Source organism: Onychomys torridus, chromosome 4, assembly GCF_903995425.1.
Source record: "Onychomys torridus chromosome 4, mOncTor1.1, whole genome shotgun sequence".
Lineage (NCBI taxonomy): Eukaryota > Metazoa > Chordata > Mammalia > Rodentia > Cricetidae > Onychomys > Onychomys torridus.
Genome location: NC_050446.1, coordinates 69,439,579 through 69,462,105, shown reverse-complemented (window position 1 = coordinate 69,462,105; position 22,527 = coordinate 69,439,579). Strand labels below are relative to the sequence as shown.

The window sequence follows — 22,527 nt, the reverse complement described above, 5'->3', positions numbered from 1 at the left end:
GCTTAATAGAATGGACAAAATCTACAGTATTATTTCAATAAATGGAGAGGAAACATTTAGCAAAATTTAAAAAAAATATATAGAATGAACTTTGTAGAGGAAACTCAGGCCTGAAGGGGCCTCACAAGATTCTTCCTCAAGTGCTTCTTTTCTTTTCCTCTACTTTCTATGAACTGGATACATTTGCACCTGCACTGAGGTGAGACACATGATCCCATTCATGCTGAGAAGATGTTATCTGTGGTCTCCCAGCACTTTAGGATTAAGGGCTTACCATGAGGGTGGGGCCTCTCCCAATAAAACAAATTTTATTGAGAGATACAACAGATACAAAAAATTATTTTGTATGTTACAAAATATTTGCATACACTGGAAAGATGTGTCTCTGCCTAAGGCACCTTCTGATTGGTTTAATAAAGAGCTGAGCAGCCAATAGCTAGGCAGGAGACACTAGGCAGGACTTCCAGAGGGAGGGAGAGGCTGGGAAGAGGAATTGAGATCAGAGATTTCGCCAGCGGACTCCAATCAAGTCAGATGCGCAGCACTAAGAAGGGGAAACAGAGCCAGAATATAGATTTGTTTTTTAAATGGCAGGAGATATATTTTTTAAAATATGGGTTAATTAAGTTATAAGAGCTAGTTGGGAAAAAGCCTAAGCTAAGGCCAAGCTTTATAATTAATAATAAGTCTCCACGTCATTATTTGTGGGCTGGTGATCCAAAGACAGTCCACTAAAAAAGCTTGCTACATTTGGTGGCCTACTTACACAGCATGTAAATCCACACAGGGCCTGAGAAAGCTGGGGGGGGGGGTGTTCTGATTAGGCTCAGTGCTTACCACATACAGAGGCATGGCTTTTAAGAGGCCCTGCTACTGAGCACTTGAATGGTGTTTATTAGCAATGGCAACACATTACTTGGTAGCAGGAGACTAGGGAGACGTGCCTACTGGAGCTAGGGCAGATATACGGGCTCCAGGCCCAGCCACAGGCTTAAGGCTCCACTCTGACCAGCCAGAAGGGAGCAGAGCTAGCCGTAGGGCCATGGCTCACATGGTAATAGAAGGATGCAGACACACAAAAATTCAGGTCCAGACAGAAAAAAAAATAAAAAATAAAAAACTCTAAAAAGACACAGTATGCTTAAAAATGTGCTTAGATGCTGAAGGAACAAAAGAAAATAGGGTCTAGACAGTCATATAAATATAAATAGTTTAAAATAATGAAGTCTTTAAAGAGAGAATAAAATAATATAAAAGAAAAAACACATAAAGATGGGAAATACACAGGGTGGCTGGAGCCTCTTTGGTGCTCTCTTGACTTTAAACTTTTTAAGTGCTAATGAACAAAAAACAATAGCTGCTGAGAGACACTGGATTATGGAAACTGCTAAATTAAACCAACCTATATATTTTGAGGATGTCTTAACTTCAGAATGGAAGTCAGAAAATATGTTGCATTGGGGGAGAGGTTTTGCTTTTGTTTCCATGGGGAAATAAAAAGCAATGGATCTCTTCAAAACTAATAAAGACCAGATTTGATTGAGGGAGACCCGCTAAGGATCTTGGCTATAGACATGAAGAAAAAAAAAAAACAAAAAACAAGAAAAACTGCAAGACAGGTGATGCATATGCTAATTCCTCTACATGGGAATAGCTCTGAGACTGGATGAGACATGACAAATCTTGTTGGCTACAGAGTCCTCATGACCTATTATTACATGCCATACTTTCATATGATATAGATGGAAATTTATACTACAGTTTAGTTATACAGTTCAAACAGACCTATAAAGTTGACAAGTGCCTTTTACCTGCTCAAACATAGAACAAAAAAATTTTCTTTAACTGACCTGTTCAAACCGCACATTTCATACTTGTGTTAAGATATGTGTTACCTTTAAAAGTTTATGTGTTTTCAGAAAAAAAAGGACCAGACACCAACGAAAACAAGTAGCCCAGATGATCCAGTCTCTCAGAATGCCTCTGCTGCAGTTTCCTCCAAATTCTGCATCAAGAACAACTTCAAAGCTGCTAGCTGAGACGGTCCAGCCTCACCGACTATTCTAGCCAAGACTTCAGATAAGCTTTACACTTTCTGATTACACAGAGACTAAACAGAAAATAATGCAAACTCAGAGCAAGCTGGATGTTCAGTACTAAGAAGAGGTAACCAAACCACGTGGTCAAAAGTAGATTTTTTTAAAAAGTGGAGGAGGAGGGTAAATTAAGTTATAAGAGCTAGTAGGGAAAAAGCCTAAGCTAAAGCCAAGTTTTTATAAATAATAATAAGTCACCGGGTCATTATCTGCAGGCTGGCGGTCCAAAGACAGTCCGTCAAAAAAGCTTGCTACACTTTTAAGAAGAGCGTATTAGTACACAGGCACAGAGGCTGGGGGAGCCCATGGTGACATGGGGCGGGGGACAGTCACCTGTGTGCAAAGAGAAGCTCCTGGATTGTGAGAAAATAAAATACATATAGTATCATGATGGCAGCCCCAGCAGACTAACACAGGCCCTTCCAGTGGCTCCAGGAGTCCTCAGTTCCCAGGGAAAACCTTCTGGCTCAAAATAGTTCAGGGGTTTGCTCCCTGCAAGTAACACTCCACCCTCTGAGCTGGACTGCACTAGAAAGGTCACATTCTGCAGACCAGTGGCCCCAGCTATGGACCAGCTTATCTACCAGGCTGATTCACAGGAAAGACACCATCTATGTGGGTTCCTCATTGTTTGCAAAAGCTTTGCATAATTACTGATACTAACAAAGATTTGCCTTTGTAGAAAGTACAGTGAGATCTGTCCCCTTTGTATAGTACTGATCATTTTACTTCAATGGTTCCCAGGCTTGGGTTGTTGTTTTTTTCCCACTAAGGGGGGAAAATGTTCCTGAACTTTAGGGACAAACAAAAGCTAACAATTTTCTCCCAAAATGTGCACTTTTTTTAAAAGTACTAACTACTATTATCCTTCTACAGAAACAGAAAATCTTTTTAATAATGTGTTTACTTTTATTTCATGTGCATTCCTGTTTTGCCTGCATATATGTCCATGTGAAGGTGTTGGAACCCCTGAAACTGGGGTTATAGGCAGTTATGAGCTCCTTGTGGGTGCTGGGAATTGAACCCAGGTCTTCTGGAAGAGCAGCCAGTGCTCTTAACCACTGAGCCATCTCTCCAACCCCAACAGTACTGTCTTGATCCCAGAAGAGGTGATGCTTTTAGCTGGATGTATTTAGTGATATAAACCATCATTACCATATTATCATAAAAGCATCACACTTATCTTGTCTTCCTATAGACCAAGGAAAGAACAAGCACCTAGCCACAGCTGGAACTCAGCTCTTTACTCTAAAGATGGCGCCCAGAACTTCATACGAGCTGGGGAAGTACCCAACCGTGACCTATAACCCCCCCCCCCCCAGGCTGACACTCAAAATCAAAAGATAGAGGAGGCTATGTGTGCTGCTGAAGAAATTCTATAATTTCACAACACCATATTCTAAAGGTAGCAAAAGAACAACACAAGAAAGTTCTTGCAGAATAACAGCACATAAAACAGGAAAACAAAGTATTACAGTTTCAATCCATTTACCTCATCCATGGGTATAGGCTGGCAAAAGAAAATCACAGAACCCTATGTTTTTATTAACCAGTGCTTTTACTATGTCCGCCAGGCTGCTCTCAAACTCTGCAGCTCAATAGAACTTCCTGACGAAGCCTCCCAAAGAGCGGGGACTACAGGGCTACACCCCCACTACTCAGCTTAGAAAGCACAGAACTTTTAGAGCTGTGGTTAAACAACTAACTGATTTTCTTTCATTTGCTGTGTCTACCTTCACTCGATGTCTAAGGAAAAATGGCAAGTAAGTCGTTTGAATACATTTTTTTTTTCCTGTGATTTTTCCTCCCACATTTGCCGTTAATGTAACGCTGTGACCACTAGGGGCCAGTAGCAAACAATACAAGAATGGAAAGGAGGAAGGTACTCACCGGCACCTGCGCACAAGACCTGTAACGGAAAAGAAAAGGGAAGTCAGCAGATTCATTCAGCCGTGGAAATGCAAATCAGAAACAGAACAGCTGGGGATTTGATATTGGGGTGGGTGTTGAGTGCATGGAAGGCTGGCGGCCATGGTCAAGGTGTCTTGGGGCTTTAAACACAGGGAAAGCTCAGGTCAATTGCACAGGACTAACCGAGTTTTAGGGAGGCCGTGGGGCTGTGGGGCTGTTGACTACGTAAACCCAGTGTTTCTCCAGCTCTGTAAGCCAGTGCTCCCTCCTGCCTGCCACTGTGAGATGAACCGAGGCAGAAGGACACAAAAGCAAAGTCAAGATGGTCTGGGCCAGAACAAATGGAAATGGGAACCAAAGGCTCTCCCCACAGCCAAGTCCAGGGCCAGCGTACTGGTAAAGACATGCTTGAAGTGGAAAGTCAATGGGTTTGGGGTCTTCCACTATACAAAAATCAACCTTCAGTCTATCAGTTGAGGACAGTCACTTTTTTAATCACCGTATGCCGCTTTGGGAAGGAGTGAAATACTATTTAGTCAACAATGTCAATCTTCCGTTTGGGGGAGAGAACGTCCCTTTAGTGGAATCATTATATTCCATACCATAAATTATTTCCTGAAAGCATAACATAATTCAGGGTTGTATGTCCCATTGTTTCTTAAACACATGCTTTTGGAAATTGGAATTTCCAAAGTATGGTGATTATGAAAAAGAAAATCATTTAAAAAAAAAAAACATCCTGCAACTTCTCACCATACTTAGAATTAAAATCCACCCTTTACTACCCAGCAGGTCCCTCTAGTCTTGGTGACATTCTTGAAGCTAATTCTGGAACCTTTACACACTTATCCCCTCTTGCAAAAGAACCACTGCCCCGAAACTTCTTGTCTTCTTTCCTAGGGCCTGCCCAAGACGTCACCCCTTCAGAAGTCTCTTCACTAGCCCCCCAGGAACACTCACCACCCTCACTCTCCCTCACCACTGTCTCCCCCACAAGAACAGAAACACAGTTCCTATCATAGCCGCTCAGTTGATGCCACAGGAAAGAGCAAACTAGCTGAGAATGAGGGAACCAAGGTCCCCCAAAACTTTCCACTGTCTTGTCTTTGCACTACCTTAAACTTCTCAGCTCATCTGAGGGGCCCCCAGTTCCTACCCCTCAAGCCAGACGATATATCAATCAAAATATCTATGACGGATCCCAGGAGAGGTAGGAAAACAGAGGACTCCTGGCTAACAAGGAAGCAAGCATATTTTGCCCAGTACTTGAAAATAATGTTCAACTACGAAACCTCCATGCTTTAGGATGGTAGAGTCCTGGCACCTGCCCATGGTACATCTCTCCTCTGGGTCTATATGCTGTTACCCCTCCTGGAATCCACTCATCTTAGGACCACCTGAAACCATCAGAGACCAGCATCCTGCCCTCCAACTGTTTGCCAGAAAGCAGGAGAGATGAGATGGGTATGCAAGTAAGTCCAGACGGAGAGCACTATGCCAGCATGAAGTGCCTACAAGAGCCAAGCATGCTTCACAGTGCCAGCACTGCAGCAAACAGCCTTGGAGTCCCAGGAAGCGGGCAGGGGCAGCCACGCCTTAGCGAGACAGGTCAGCAGTACCCCTGGCCTGGGTGCAGTGTAGTAGGGGAAGTCAAACAAGGGTGTACACAAATGCAGGGTGTGGTGCTGCCGGAGCTGTGAAGTCACTGGTACAGGTAAAGTGCAAGGATCGATCACCCGTTGAAGGAAAAGGAATCACAGCTGAGTCCCTGCACCCAACGTGAGGACATCGTCAATTCAATCATAGTGCCGACTGCCGGCTCCGTTCTAAATGCTCCCAAACATGAACTCAATCCTCCAAACAACTCATTCGTAAGAAGGTGAGTGCAGGGCCTGGATTTGAACCCTGGTGCTCAGACTACAGAGTCCTTGTACATAACCACCAGATCTGCCACCTCCTAAGAATAGAAATACACTTAGGGTTAGTGAAGGCTTAAAAATTAATTATAAAAGATATTATGTCAGCACGTTCCTTTCCTATCTTAAAAAGAAAAACCAAGCAAGGTGAGGGCCCTCTGTGCTCTGTACCGAGGCAGGCTGGGCCAGGCTTCTCTTAACCCTCCCAGGGGCCCCTGGGCCACAGACAGGGCAGCCTGGGTCTCTGTGGAGCTCACGGAGAGCCACCACTCACCACTCAACCATCCGCTTTGGCACGCCTATTGTAACAGAGTTGCACTGGTTCACACAACACAGTGAGGTAAACTGACTTTGGTCTTAACCTTCAACTGCACAGTAAAAACCCTGCAAGGCCCATTATTCCTCTTCTGGGATCAGCTCAGGTCAATGAAAGACACAGCCAGGACCCCAGGCCAGGCCAGCCACACCCCAGCCTCTTCCACAAACCAGATAAAAAGACACTTGTAAATAGCACCTGCAAGATACCTGGCCAGGTGGGCACATCATCCACACCTTTAAAAATGCCATCAACAGAAAGGTCCCCCTTCCAAAAGGAAGTAAAAGCGTGGTTACCCCTGCTGGTGAGATGACAGTGATATCTCCAGGCTCAAAAACAGCATACCAAAGAAAAGAAAGTCTGGGGACAACTTTCCAGAGGTTGACAGCTGGACATGGTGAGGACCACAGCCCTGCTAAGACTCTCCTCCCTCCAGTATCCCTGCTTCAGTTTCCACCCCCAAGGGAAAGCCGTAAGCATTCCTCCGGCTCCTTCAGAGAGTCCTCAGCCTGCCCAAGTGCCTGTAACAAAAATAAGAATCTCCATCCACAGATAAGGACTCCGTTGCTCAGGCTACACAACCCAAGATCACAGATACTAGCCGCACCCCAGCACAGGGAGACAACAACTGAAAGTCTGGGAAGGGACAAGACCCACACTTCCCACTCCCTACCTTCCTCTGGGCAGAAACAAAAGCAGAGGATGAGGTGTGGACAGACAGACTTGAGATGAGGGCATGTCAAGCTTCAAGGTCTGCTCCCTTCTCATTCTGAGCAACCTCCCCCCAGCCTTTCCCTTCCCAGGGAGTTAACCTAGGACTTAGGGCTCAGGAGGCTCCAGAGGTCACAGCCTTTGCACCAGGGAGCTGCTGAAGGTGTTGCAGAAGTACTATTCACACAGCCAAAAGGAAAAATGGACCCACTGGCTGTGGCACATCCACACAATAGAAAATCACTGGTCCGATGATTTCAGGAATGGGTAAGGTACCGACTCCTGATACGTGGCTGGATCTCAAAACGACGGTGGTACAGGGAAGAGGCCAGACACATGAGCCCACATAGCGTACAAGTTCATTTATATAACATATCCAGGACAGAGACTCCACAGAAGCGGAACACAGGCAAGGGGTCACAGGGGCTGGAAGGGGAAGAAGCCTGGTGTCTTTATGAGACTTCTAAGTGTGGAGAACTGACAGAGATGGCAGCCGTACAGTGGAGGAAGGCACCAAATACTGCGAGAATGCTCTTTCAAACGCCCCCTCTTACTGTGCAAACTTATTCTCACTTTTTAAAGATCGTATGCAGCATGACTGTATAGTCTTGCTCAGCCACTCCCCACCTTGTTCAAGGGAGGAAGGAAAGGGAGTTTCCTGGAGAAAAAAAGAAGAGGAGGAGGAGGAAGAGGAAAAGAAGGAACACTGAGTCCTTCCTGCTCTACAACCAGGTCACAGAGATCTCACTAAGAGCATCAACCTAAAACTTTCAAATTCTCCCCCAATGTACATGAAAACACCACACACCAAACACAGACCCTCTATATCCTCCTCTTCCCCTCTCTCTGGTGTGACTGCCCAGTTGCCCTGTCTCCCAGGCTATAAACTTTGGAAGTTCTAAATGCTCGCGCGCACACGCGCACACACACACCTTCCTTCCTGGATCACCTAAGGGTGCCTCCGCACCCATGGTGTTGATCTTCCCACTGCTATGCTGTGTTCCATCCTAACAACCTGAGGTCCTGAAGCTGCAGCCTAGGTCTGCAAGGCTCGGACTATCTCAAAACCCATCTTCAATGCTCCCAAGACATCATCCACACACATAAAACTAACAAGAGCCAGAACGGGTGGTTATCTGCTGTGGTCTTTTCGTTTCTGTCCTGTAAGATTATGGCTGTGACTCTAGACAGAACCCTCTATTTGAAACATAAAACAGACCAGTGCCTCAAGTGGGGCCTTTTGTCAACACTCAAGGTGAATTCGGGCCTAACCTATTCCCTCACTCATTTACCTGGCTGACACCTCCCTTTCTTAACCTGTGTACCAGGGCCTCCATCAGTGTGAAAACAAACAGACCTGCCAGGTTCCTCTTCTTACAAAGTGTGCAGTGTCAGCCAGGAGCCCACAGAGACAGGTGGCACACTCAGCCAGAGTAAGTGGGAGAGTTTTCCAAGGCTGCGGGTGAGGCTGCCGGAAAGCCATAGGAATGTGCAAGAATTCTGGAGTGTCACGACTGGAAAGAGGGACAAGCTGGGGCGCTGCCTCTCCCATCTCTGGCTGAAGGTGCCCACTGAGCTATCCAAACAGGGAGGTGGAGGTCATGTGTAGCCCTGGTGTAGCACACAGAGGTCAACCTCCTCTTGGGGTACAGACAGGGGTCTGCTGAGGCATGGAGAAAGCAGCCCAGGGTCGCCTGACTATACTGCGGAGCCTGTCAATCTGATGGGTGAGAGCCAAAAGTGATCAAGGAGTTCAGTTCAAGTGGGTGGGGCGGGGAGAGCATGTGGCTGGTGCACATCCTTCACTGCAGCACTTGGGGAGGCTGAGGCAGGTGGATGTCTGTGAGTTCCAGGCCAGCCTGGTCTACAGAGTTGAGTTCCAGGACAAACTGAGACTCTCTCTCTCTTTTTTTTAAAGAGAAAAAAAAAGGTCAAATTCACCTTTCCATGGCCTTTGTGCTCTGGGGCATGAGGGTCTCACAAAGCCAATCATTTCATCAGTTACAAAATAATAGACGGGCATCTTCAATATACATCCCATATCTGTGTTCTCTCAAGATTCAAATACAGCAAGGTTCCTTGATTCCAACCCTAACACCCTTCCTCTGCACCAAACCCTAAACCTACCCTTTCAATTCCCCTGAGGATCTTCAAGAACCATTCAGTCCATGTCGCTCAACCCCCTGCCTCAAGCCTTGGTAGGGTTACCCAAGACAGAGAGGGCACTTGAGGTGGTCAAGCCCCACCAAGAGCTCACAAAACTGGGAAAGCTCCCAAAGAAAATGGCAGAGCAAGAGGGCAGGGTAAGGGTACCTGCCTAGATGAGCAGGTGGACCTTGCTCTAGGACCTAGAGAATGTGGGTGAGAAAGGAAGGGGTCAGGACACTGACGTCACATGTGACAGTGTGGCAGGAAGTCCCCCAGAGACTCCTAAGATCGCACTACTGTAAACCTAGCTGACTCTCCTCCTAGTCTCTCACGGAGCTGCAGGGGTTACACTCATCACCTCATTTAACCTTCCGAGACCACAGGGAAGCAGAAGCGTACCCCCATCTTATAGATGTTGACACCACACCTGGGAAAAGCCAAGCTCCCAATACAGTACAGCTTACAGTTTAAGATTTAAGGTCTGCCCGACCCTGAAACCCTTGGCCTTAACTCCAGGAAGCACTGAGCAGCCTCCTCTACCAGCAGATCTCAACAGATTCTGGAAAGCCAAGGTCACCAACCCCTGGCCTTGCTAGGGCTGGCCTGCCTGGGGGACAGGTTGGATCAGCTCACTGGAACTGACTGAATGAAGCAGCTTTTGCAAAAGAAGCTGAAATCCCAGAGCAGCCTGAATTTTAGCAAGTGACAGAGCTGCAGGTTTTCTATTCTACACGTTCGGCATTCAAGAGTGGATAATGAGTGACTGAACTACACAATGGGTAACAATAGACTCCTTATCCTTCTAAAGCCAAGCCCACACACCATATTACAATAGTTATTTTTACTCACTGGCGTAATTAACCAAAATGTGAACGCTTCAAGCAATGTTTAGAATCAAATCGCATTTTATAGGGTTTGGAGCAAACTGAGTCCGATTCTGAAAGCCCATTACTCTTCCCAGCTAGAGTTTATCTCCTTGTGAATATTACCCAACAGCTCCCTGAAATACAGGTCGCAGAAAGGCAAATCACTGACTTATGAAAGGGCACACTGGCAGGACAGCCTGCCAAACACAGACCAAAAGCACCACGGCTGAATCGTCCCACAGGACCCACCTCAACGCCTGGCATTGAATTCCACCTTGGAGCCCAAAAGCAGGGCCTGAGCAGGACAGCAGACAACATGGTGAACAATCATAGCAAAACGAGCACAGGCTGGAGTACTCTACCACATTTGCAGATAAATGACTTCATTTGACCCTGTCATCCGTAAGAGTCAGCATCACCCAAAGCTCCACACCCTCAAGATTCAAGGTGAAACTTCAGTGGTTCAGTGGACGGGACGGGTACCACCCATACTGAAAAACCCAGCTGCCTTAGCTCTGGACTGGAGCCAGCTGAAGGCATGATGACCTCCTCCAAAGGCACGGAGGCTCTCCCTGAGTGAGGCAGAGCTGGGTGTGACTTTGGAAATCCTGGGCCAGGAGCTTCTCTAAACATTCTTAGCAGAGCTGAGATTCTCCCCTCCAAGAAAGAACCTTATGAATAACACAGAACACAATTCCACATTTCATATCTATATGGATGATCATGTAAGTGTCTGTGCATGCCAGATGAAAACAGCCGCTTTTGAGAATAATCTGTGTGCAACCAGGTGAAGCTACTGATCATCTCCACTTTACATTTGTTTTTTTCACATTCTACATACCAACACTCAGGAGGCAGAGGCAGGAGGATGACCAGCTCCAGGATAGTCGAGGGAAGTGCACAGCTTGTTTTCCCAGACAGGACAGCTTTAATTTTCAACGTAAAACAATAGATACTTGAGCAAATATTTCCATTACAATCCCAAACACTCAAATTTTGAGAAGGTGGGCTAAAAAATTTTTTTAAATGTAACACAGATATTTACAGAACCATTAAGTGAACTACAGGGAACACAAGCTGGGGCCTGGTGGTTTGCCTCACTGTGGACTTTATGAAGGCAGAAAGTAGATCCCATACACTTTGGCAACTCCACCAGACCTCACGGCTCTAAGACTGAGCACAGATCCCCAGACAGCTTGGAAAGGCTCAGGTTTTCATCTGAAGCAAAGCTGAGACCCCAGCCCTTTCTCCTCATTATATGATACATCAGGGGTGCTAAATCGAGTATCTTTTATTTGACTGATAATGTTTTGTTCATTTGCTTGTAAGACAAGTCATGCACAGGCTGTAGCCCAGGATGACCCTGAACTTGTGATGCCCCTCCCTCAGTGCTGGGGTTATAAGCATGTACAAGCATGCCCAGCTCCTAACACTGTTTCTTAAAGTCTTAAGTCTTTAAGAACAGGGAGAATTGGCATTGTTCTTTTTTTTTTTTTTTTAATTATGATGTTCGGTATCTTTAAAAAAAAAGACTTTCTTATCTGGCCACATTCAAGCCATTAACTGGATTGGGGTGAGCCTCTCTGTGGGAAGCACTAAGTAAAAAAAAAACAAAAAACAAAAACCGGCCACTGACAGTGCTGTCACCCCAATGCTGAGGACAAACAGCAGTTGCCAGGCAACACGGCACCCACACAGCTGGTTTCCTCTATTGAGAGTGAGCACAGAAGGGACTGAGAGGCTCTACGGCTTTTCATGTTTTAACCCATTCCATTTATTTATGTTTCCAATTGCCTGAAGACATCTGAGTGCGTGGCCTTCGATAGTCAAGTGCTTTGCAACCAGAGTACAGGGGTTATGATCACCAGTGAACTGTTTACTTTCTAAATTCTTCTCTGAGGAGGAGCTTTCTGGGCCATGTCACCTGCCAATAATGTCCATAACTGAGAATATAAACTGTACCATTCTCTGTTTTGGGGGGGGGGGGGGGGGGGGGGGGGGTGTGTAGTGGGTAGCCATCCCAGCATTGGCCTGGAAGTTCCAACCCCCACTGAGGCTTTGGTAATGGTCACGCCCACAAGGCGGGGCAGAGGAGGAAGCGGAAGACGAAGGATCGGGAAGTACTCACTCTCTTGGTTCCCGGACTCTGGACGCTGGAGGTAGACTGAGCAGAGTTCTCCAGAGAACAACGCCGGATTGTGCTATACCCTTGCCAGATCCTGTAACCTACCCCCTCATTTGTAAGTACCCCACAAAATAAACCTCCCTTTTAACTACGTGGAGTGGCCTTAATAATTTCACCAATATCTGGCGCTCACGTGGGGCAAATTCCAAAGGCCTAGGCGGCTCCCTCCCTCAGCCTCCTCCCCGGCTGGCGGGTACCTAAAACCGCCTGCAAAGTTCCATTTAACCAGGGGACACCTACACGGTTCCATTCCCGAAAAAGGGAGCAGCTAGTCCAGTCTCAGTTCCCTAGCTTACCCCCAGACCAGCGAAAACCGCTGTGAGTGAGATCTTCCCACTCCTCCGAGTGCCGTTTCCCCGCCATCTTGGCTCCTGCCTTCAGCTGCCGCCAGCCAAGGTCACCAGCAGGCCCTGCTTTGGAGCTATACCAACGCCTCCTGCTGGCTGAAAAGTGCTATTGCACCCCTGAAAACCACGGAAAGGTAAGCTTCTTTCAAGTAAAAGTACTTGATAATTTTACACCTTAAAACTGACTAACAAATTTTGAGTAATTCTTGTAATATGGCTGACAACATTACCTCACAAGAATTTAATAACCTTTTTGCCTGTATGCTGAATGACATTTTCCTGGAAATATACGACCTCCCTAAGACATATCTGGCCTGTACCATTTTGACATTCATTGTAATAATTCACACAGTGTTCAAACACTGGTTTAATAATAAGAACAAAGATGAGTCATTATTGGGACTGATACAGGCTTTAAAAGATAACAATGAAGGCTTACAGAAAAAGATTCTGTCTATGGAATCTGCTGACCAGGACTTACATAAAAAGATTCTCTTTCTGTAATCTGCTAACCAGGATTTACAGGCTTTAAAAGTTAGCAATGAAAGCTTACAGAAAAAGATTCTGTCTATGGAATCTGCTGACCAGGACTTACATAAAAAGATTCTCTTTCTGGAATCTGCTAACCAGGAATTACAGGTTTTAAAAGATAGCAATGAAGGCTTACAGAAAAAGATTCTCTTTCTGGAATCTGCTAACCAGGAATTACAGGTTTTAAAAGATAGCAATGAAGGCTTACAGAAAAAGATTCTTTCTCTGGAATCTGCTGGCCAGGACTTACATAAAAAGATTCTCTCTCTGGAATCTGCTAACCAGAATTTACAAAACAAGCTTGTACCCAAAATTGCTTTTATTGATAATAAATATGAGTATTTAATGGATAGAACACTAACTCTCCAGAGTGAAGTTGTAGCTACTCAGACAATATATAAGGAAGAAAAATTATCATTACTTGATAGGATAAGGTCCATGGAATCATGTGTTTCAGAAGAACATAAAAACTTCCATGATTCCATGAAAAATCTGGAATCCCTTACAAGAGAGGAGGTTTACTCCCTGGAACAGACCCTAGGTGCTCGTTTACAAGCCCTGGAGGAAACTCTAAATAAACATGACAAGGGACCTAATAAGCAGAAGGGCAAGACCATACAGGTTGTAACATCTCCAAATGGCTCTCATACAATGGCTTATCCTGTTATCATCCATGAGAAACCAGCAGATGACACACACCCCGAGCCATATACGACATATACATTACAACCAATTTCAACAAGGGACTTTAAAAATATAAAGGAAGCAGTAGTTACATATGGGATACACTCCACATATGTAAAACAGATGTTAAATTCGTGGTCTACCTCACATAGAATCATTCCAGATGACTGGCATCAGTTAATTTCAGCTGTTCTAGAATATAGCCAGCAGTTACAGTGGAAAAGCTGGTTGAGAGAAGAGGCAAGAAATTTAGAACAACAAGGTAAACTCAGAGGTTTTGAGATCTCCCAAGATCAAATACTTGGTGAGGGATGTTTCGCTGACAGGAATGTACAAGCCATTTATGATGAGCATACAATATCCCTATGCCGTACAGCAGCTCTAAATGCTTGGGAAAAAATTCCAGAACCTGGAAAAGCAACTGAGGTATACACAAAGATATTTCAGGGACCACATGAACCCTTCACTGATTTTTTACAAAGGCTGAACACAGCTATAACAAAAGCTGTATCAGATAAAGAATTAAGAAAAGTATTAACTGAGTCCTTGGCATTCGACAATGCTAATGCAGAATGCAAAAGAATACTTACACCATTAAAGATCAGATCAGCTCCTTTGGAAGAATGGATTCAATATACTAATAGTGTTGAATCTCTTAACTACAGTAATGAGGCTTGGATAGGAGAGACAAATCCCAGAGGTGTAAGAAGGCCCCGTGGTACCAAATGTTTTAAATGTGGTACACCAGGTCATATAAGTAAAAACTGTACATGGGGTAATCCTAGAAGTAATACTCCTTCTAGGAATAGCCTAAACAGAAGACCCCAACTACCTCCTGGATTATGTAGAAGATGTGGCAAAGGCCGACATTGGACCAGTGAGTGCAGATCAAAAATAGATATACGAGGCAACCCTTTAGTAGCGGGAAACGCCTCAGGGGGCCTCTTGCAGGCCCCCAAATCAAATGTGGTAAGAACATTCCCAGCTACTGTGGAAGACATTCCTCTCCAGGACAACTGAATAAACCAATGTCTAATTTAAAAACGGATACTGCAATGGATGATAAAACAGCTCTGATAGATGAATCACAGTTTACAAAGAACACAATAAAACAAATATTTTGGCAGACTTCCATAAATGAACAAAGGCCAAAGCTTAGAATTCGAATTAATGGCTTGGTTCTGGAGGGCCTGGTAGACACAGGTGCGGATGTGACTGTAATTACACCAAAATCATGGCATCCAAATTGGCCTCTTCAAGAGGTAGATGTCCAACTTTTAGGAATTGGCACCCTATCTCAGATAAAACAGAGTTCGAGATGGGTTGAATGCATAGGGCCAGAAGGACAGAGAGGAATGCTGAAGCCATATGTAGCAAATGTAGCAGTAAATCTATGGGGCCGAGATCTGTTACAACAGTGGAATACCCAGATTAAAATTCCTACACTCTCAGAAAAGGAATACAGGCCAATGCATGTTTCTAGGAATAATATCATAACATGCTATAAAAACCAGTCACCAAACATTCAGGCTGTACACAAACAGAGCACAACTGCTGTTGAACTCTCAGAAGTACCAACTGCCTTACCTTTAAAATGGCTAACTAATAAACCTGTCTGGGTTGGACAGTGGCCTCTGACAAAAGAGAAGCTACAAGCTTTAGAACAGCTGGTTCAAGAGCAGTTAAATGCTCAACACATTGAAGAATCTACCAGCCCTTGGAATTCTCCTGTATTTGTTATTAAAAAAAAGTCTGGTAATTGGAGAATGCTGACAGATCTGAGAGCTATTAATAAAGTAATTCAGCCAATGGGCTCCCTACAGACTGGGATGCCCTTGCCCTCTCTGCTACCCAAAGAATGGCCTATAATAGTTATTGACTTAAAAGACTGTTTCTTTACCATACCCTTACAAGAAAATGATAGAGAAAAATTTGCCTTCACAGTTCCTAATTATAACAATTCTCAGCCAGTCAAGAGATATCAATGGAAGGTCCTCCCACAGGGAATGTTAAACAGCCCTACCTTATGCCAATACTTTGTGCAAAAACCATTGGAGTTAATTCGTGTAAAGTTTCCACAATCCATAATTTATCACTATATGGATGATATCCTATTAGCTGATCCAAAGTTAGACACATTAGAAAGCATGTTTGAAGAAGTAAAAAAAGTTTTGCCTCGCTGGGGACTGCAAATTGCTCCTGAAAAAATACAAAGAGGAGATTCTATTAATTACTTAGGATATAAGATAGAGTTACAAAAAATTAGACCCCAAAAGGTACAACTGAGGAGAGATCGATTAAAGACTCTTAATGATTTTCAAAAGTTGTTAGGAAGCATTTCCAACTTATTGGGTATCATGGGAATACCCAAAGATGGACTACAAAATTTGGCTAATACTCTAGAAGGGGACAAAGAATTAAATAGTCCAAGAGAATTATCAGTTGAAGCTGAGAAGGAATTGGCTCTAGTAGAAAAGACAATTCGAGAAGCACATGTGGATCGTGTGGATCCAGAACTTAAATGTATTCTTGTCATATTCCCCTCCAGACATTCCCCCACAGGTATTTTGATGCAGAGGGAAGATATTATATTGGAATGGATATTCCTACCACGTAAACCAAATAAGAAATTAAAGACTTATATAGAAAAGATCTCTGATTTGATTCAAAAAGGTAAATTAAGACTTCGTCAGTTGACAGGAATGGACCCAGCAGAAATTGTAGTACCTTTAACTAATGAGGAAATTTCGTCACTATGGAAAGATAATGAATACTGGCAGAGAGCCTGCAGTAACTTTTTGGGAGAGATTAACAACCATTATCCCAAAAGCAAGAGAATAGAATTCATAAAGAAGACTGAATGGGTCCTTCCTCACATTGTACGACACAATCCAATTTCTGGAGTCCTCACATTCTATACAGATGCAAATAAATCAGGGAAAGCAGGATACAAATCAGGAGACTTAAGTAAAGTGGTACAAAGTCCATACAGCTCTGTACAAAAGGCAGAACTGTATGCCGTTCTTATGGTACTGATGGACTTCACAGAACCCCTCAATATAGTCACTGACTCTCAATATGCAGAGAGAGTTGTTTTACACATTGAAACTGCTGAATTTATTCCTGATAATACAGAATTAACTTCATTATTCATACAATTGCAGGAAATCATCAGAAAAAGGGAACATCCTATATATATAACACATATCAGATCCCATACAGGTCTGCCAGGACCTCTAGCACAAGGTAATGATGAGATTGATCAGTTACTAATAGGTAATGTGCTAGAAGCCTCAGAATTTCATAAGAAACACCATGTAAATAGCAAAGGTTTGAAGAAGGATTTCTCCATTACTTGGCAACAAGCTAAGGATATTGTGAAAAAATGTCCTACTTGTTCCTTCTATAACCAAACTCCATTACCTGCAGGAAGCAATCCAAAGGGTATACAAAGAAATGAAATTTGGCAGATGGATGTGTTTCATTTTGCAGAATTTGGAAGATTAAAGTATGTACACCATACCATTGACACCTATTCAGGATTTCAGTGGGCAACTCCTATGAGTTCTGAAAAGGCTGATTCTGTGATTACACACCTATTAGAAGTTATGGCCATCATGGGAATACCTGTACAAATTAAGACAGACAATGCCCCAGCATATGTCTCCAATAAAATGAGACAGTTCTTTGCTTATTACAATATAAAGCATGTTACAGGTATACCACACAATCCCACAGGCCAAGCAGTCATAGAAAGATCCAATCGAACTTTAAAGGCTATGCTAAATAAACAGCAACAGGTAACAATGACTCCTAGAAATAGATTGCATAGTGCTTTATTAACCTTGAATTTTCTCAATGCTGATGAGAAAGGAACAACAGCTGCGGAGAGACATTGGACGACAGACAAAACTCCTGAGCTAAACCAACCGGTTTATTTCAAAGATGTGTTGACCTCAGAATGGAAACCTGGATATGTCCTACGTTGGGGAAGGGGTTTTGCTTTTGTTTCCACAGGAGAAGAAAAGCTATGGATACCAACAAAATTAATAAAAATTCGATTCGAACAGGAGAAACCCCTTGATGAGGAGAAATAAAAGATCATCCACCAATATGACATCTCTTCAGGTTGTAAGAAAAAATTAACAATCAAAGGTTGGGGTAGGGTTCTGTTTTTGTCTTTCCAGGATAATGGAAATACCCATCTTCCAGAAATCATAAGGCCTTGGATATCCGGATGTTTACAGCAGAAAGAAAGAATCTATTGGTACCAATCTACACAGGGTAAGATATCACTGTCTAACATCTATATCTCTATCAATCTAGAATAGTTGTGGTTCCAATTTAATCATAAACCAAGCTGGCTTTGGAGATGGAACTGGCTCACTCCTTCTCTAAACCCAAGCATATTGATAAAAGAAAAGGTTGAGAGATTCTTCAGTCCCATATCAGAAGAGCCCTCTGGTGTGAGACAGAAGGAAACCAATTATAAGGGACCATTATCTTCAAGCTTCTAATTCTCTCCATGCTTACTCTTGCTTTCTTGGAATCCTTTCTTACATGTCATGACATCTTTAAATCCAAACCTTCCATTCTGATAAAAAATAAGTTTCTTCCAATAGCAATCTCTGAAGTCTCCAGAAGGAAGATGGGGCCCCAACAACAACAACTCTACCCAATCCAGAATGATGCCATGGTAATCATCATCATACTACACTTCTTGCCAAAATTTCAGACAGTCTTACCCATTACTCTGAGAGTTGCTGCAGAATCTACAGTTAGTCTAACTGAGATTTAACTATCTGAGCTTTCTCACAATACCCAACAGAGATACCATCGCTCCCTAAACAGCAGGAAGCAATTCTAAGAAAACGACGCCCCTTCTCCCTAAGGTTCATATTTCTCAGGGTTATGGATAATGGTTCTAGGGTTGGGGGTGGAAGAAACTGTTAAACTCAGTACTCTCCTTAAGGAAAGAAAATATGTCTTAAAAAAAAATGGGAAAAGAAGAAATGGAATGGATAGGTATAAGATATTATGGTAGACTGTCATATACATTAGTAAACAAATTTAGTAATATAGCAGCCTTTGCACTGTTATGAATTCTTATATGTTGATAAAATTATAAAATTTTTACATTCCTATTTAAGATAATTTGTATATTGATACAAATACAGAACTATGTTTGTTATATTGTACACATATTTTTACTCTTATGTGAAATATTTGTATATTGATACAAATGTGAATTTATATCTGTCATACTGTATGTATGTTCTACTTCTGTTTAAGATATTCTGTATACTGATATATATTTAGGATTATTATCATATTGCATATTGCACTATACATTCCTACCTCTGTTAAAGTTATTTTGTGTATTGTCACAATTTAAAGTCATTGTCCTTTTACTGTACATTTGCTTACAGACTGTTTGCCTTATTTATAGGAAGCTTAGTCCTTAGGTTGTTTAGGTAGATAAGACTTACATAGTTATTGTCACCTATGCTTGTCATCTCTATAATTATGTTAGTTAGGTTATCCAGATTTATAAATACATAGGTCAGATGGACAGGTAATCTTCAAACACTTCATGGACCTAGAGAACATGGCATTTAAATAACTTAGAATTCTGTTGACATGAGACATAATTGCTCCTGGCAGCACCAATTTGATCCCGAGAGAATGTTGGGCTTCTAAGACATTTCCATTTGGAAATTTGTCTTTGTCTTCTTGGCACAAAATGGCCTACTGGGCAAAGAACTGCCCTCGCCTCAACTGCTGACAGTACAAATGCTGTCCTTTCTGGACAAGCGGGACACAAGGAAAGCGACCACTCTACTTTGCCAAGACAGGGTAAGATGGTCTTTCAGAATTCCTGCTTCTGAAAATGGTCTGTCAGATACTCTAGGCCTGTAGCCAATTTGAATGCACCAACGATACTGAGACACGTTAGGTGACTGTCCAGGCTGCTAGCTGTCTCTGTCTACTCTTGCAAGACTCCCGAAAGTTGCTTGCGTCCTTCTCCCATTTCTCAGATATTATTATATTCCTTCTCAGGTCTTTGATGAGGTTGGAGATTAGCAGTTATAGTTACAACTTAGTATATATACATATATAATATCTTAGATAGGATATATTATGTATTAGACTCAGGTTCTTTAGGATAGGACACCTTTTGGAATGATCTTTGTAACACGCCACCTACCCATGCCCTAGACTTCCCTGGATTTTACTATGTGTTTTTTGCTTGATATTGTTTGTACTTATCGTAATTCCAACTTATCTAGGTCATTATCCCTCATTACTCCTGGACAATATTTGATAACCATCTCTTTGTATATAGTCTTGTATTAGGTTAGAACTTTCTTATTTAGACAAAAGGGGGAGATGTAGTGGGTAGCCATCCCAGCATTGGCCTGGAAGTTCCAACCCCCACTGAGGCTTTGGTAATGGTCACGCCCACAAGGCGGGGCAGAGGAGGAAGCGGAAGACGAAGGATCGGGAAGTACTCACTCTCTTGGTTCCCGGACTCTGGACGCTGGAGGTAGACTGAGCAGAGTTCTCCAGAGAACAACGCCGGATTGTGCTATACCCTTGCCAGACCCTGTAACCTACCCCCTCATTTGTAAGTACCCCACAAAATAAACCTCCCTTTTAACTACGTGGAGTGGCCTTAATAATTTCACCAATAGGGGTGAGACAGGGTTTCTCTGTATAGTTTTGGTGCCTGTCCTGGATCTCGCTCTGTAGGCCAGGTTGGCCTCCAACTCACAGATTTGCCTGGCTCTGCCTCCCCAGTGCTGGGATTAAAGGCTGTACCATTTTGTCTACCCCTAAATAATCTCCTTATTCCCTAACCTGTTCCCTACCTGTGCTACCAACTCTACTCACAAACACCCCCACCACCAGCAAGGGAACAAAGTATTGGGTGAAGAGCTGCTAGTGTCCAGATGTAGGCTGGACTCCAGACCCTGAAACAGAAATACTAAACCCACTCCCTGAGCCCAACCAGCCTCCTCTTGCACTGCCTATCTGCCCTAAAGTCTGGATAAAAGAAGCCAAGAGATACTGCTCACCAGGCCCTAAGGTACTCAGGACCGGCTCCCACGGCCCTGACCAGCTGTATGCACCTGCAGTCCATGGCTTCCTGAGTCCCCTTCTCCATATCCCTCCCCCTTTCTCCCAGATTTGAGGAAAGAATATCCAGGTCCGGGTTCCAAGTTCATGAACTCTGCCTCTGACTGGCCACAAAGTATGAAGAGCACAATCTCTGCCCAACAGCCTCCAGGGCTTATCCTATCACAGAGGCCACAGTGTGGGCAGAAGCATCAACAAGCCTATTTGCTTTGACAGAACTATTCTGAAGTCACTGTGTGTGCGCGCACAAGGATTAGAAGTTCCCACAACCTCCCCATGAATTCCCCTGAACGGCAGACCTGAGGAAAGGTTGAAAATCAATGGAACGTTGGCATTCAGTCTGCGTTTGAATACTGGCACCACCACTTTAGACAGCAAAGGCCCGTGGCCAATAACACGGCATCTTGAGCTTTCTCATCTCACGTGTAGCTTGACTGTGTGCGTCTCCACCAAAACTGCTGCTGAGACTTAGGCCAGAATGGGCCAGTGCCAGGAGACGAGGTCTAGCAAGACAGGCGTGGGGCATGGAGTCCCAGCTCTCAGGAGAGGGTTACTGCTGGAGCCAGGGCTGGGTGGATTGTTATCACAAAAGCTGGTACCGGCATGAAGCAGGATTTCCCTATGCCCTGCCCAACACATCTGCTTTTTCTGCCCAGTTCCGGCCATGACTTGAAGCAACATGGCTTCCTCACCACGTACGTACACCCACCCAATTCTGAACAGCCAGAATAATGAACCAAAACAAAATCTTTTTTTTTTTTTTTTTTTTTTAATTTCACGGTCTCTGGTATTCTGTTGCAGCAGAGGGAAATGGCAAAATGATTTAGAAATTATCGCCTACTCTTCTAAGTTGGTGCTGGGCTTAGTAGCACACACCAGTAATCCCAGTACTTGCAAGGCTGAGATTGGAGGATCCTGAGTTTGAGGACAATTTGGACTAGACAGTCTCAAAAAAAAAAAAAAGGACTCATTATTCATTATTGCTTGACAAATATATTAAGCAGCTGTGGCCACATGGCAGGACTCTAAGAATAACAGTAAATGCCAGGGGCCCCATAAGAGGGCGCCACCCGGGCACTCCACAGGAATTAAAGGACACACACCCCAGTCAACAATCAGCAACAATGATATCTAGCTGTAGCAAGGGCAGGGAGAAATATTGGTAAGTCTGAAAAATGAGGATCTCAAACTTCGTTTGTTTATACTTGCTGACTTTCACAACTTTAAGAAACTGGCTAGCGATATGTGAGATGTCTCTGCAACTTCTCATTTTGTTGTAAGCCTCAAATGCTTAAAAAATCCAAGACATTTTTCATGGTATAAACAGCATTTACCTCGCCGAGTGGTTGTGACAATTACTAAGTGATATAACCCACACGGAGCATTCATGTACATGGAATACACAATCAACAGTGACTGTTGTTACAATAGTAACTGTTACAATAGTAACTGTTACAATTACTGCCACCAGCCTCCGAAAGGAGGGTTACATGAAGTAGGTGAGGGACGAGCCATCCTACAAGACTAAGAAAATGTTGGCCAGGATGGTGACTGATTACTTTTAACATCTCATTAAGCCTCATGAATGCCATGAACCAGAGGCTCAGTCAACTTCTATGAAAAGTCAGGCATTAAGTATTTTAGGTTCTGCAGGATACACAAGTCTGTCTAGGTAT

General features: G+C 43.6%; 1 protein-coding gene across 1 annotated transcript in view; it reads right to left on the bottom strand.

Annotated features, from left to right (window-relative positions):
* The window catches only part of Ptprj (protein tyrosine phosphatase receptor type J), a 141,799-nt gene that overhangs the window by 37,092 nt on the left and 82,180 nt on the right, over nt 1-22,527 (bottom strand). Inside the window, exon 2 of the mRNA XM_036184263.1 lies at nt 3,987-4,005. Coding sequence (XP_036040156.1) covers nt 3,987-4,005 — 19 coding nt within the window. The remainder of the gene's footprint in view (nt 1-3,986; nt 4,006-22,527) is intronic.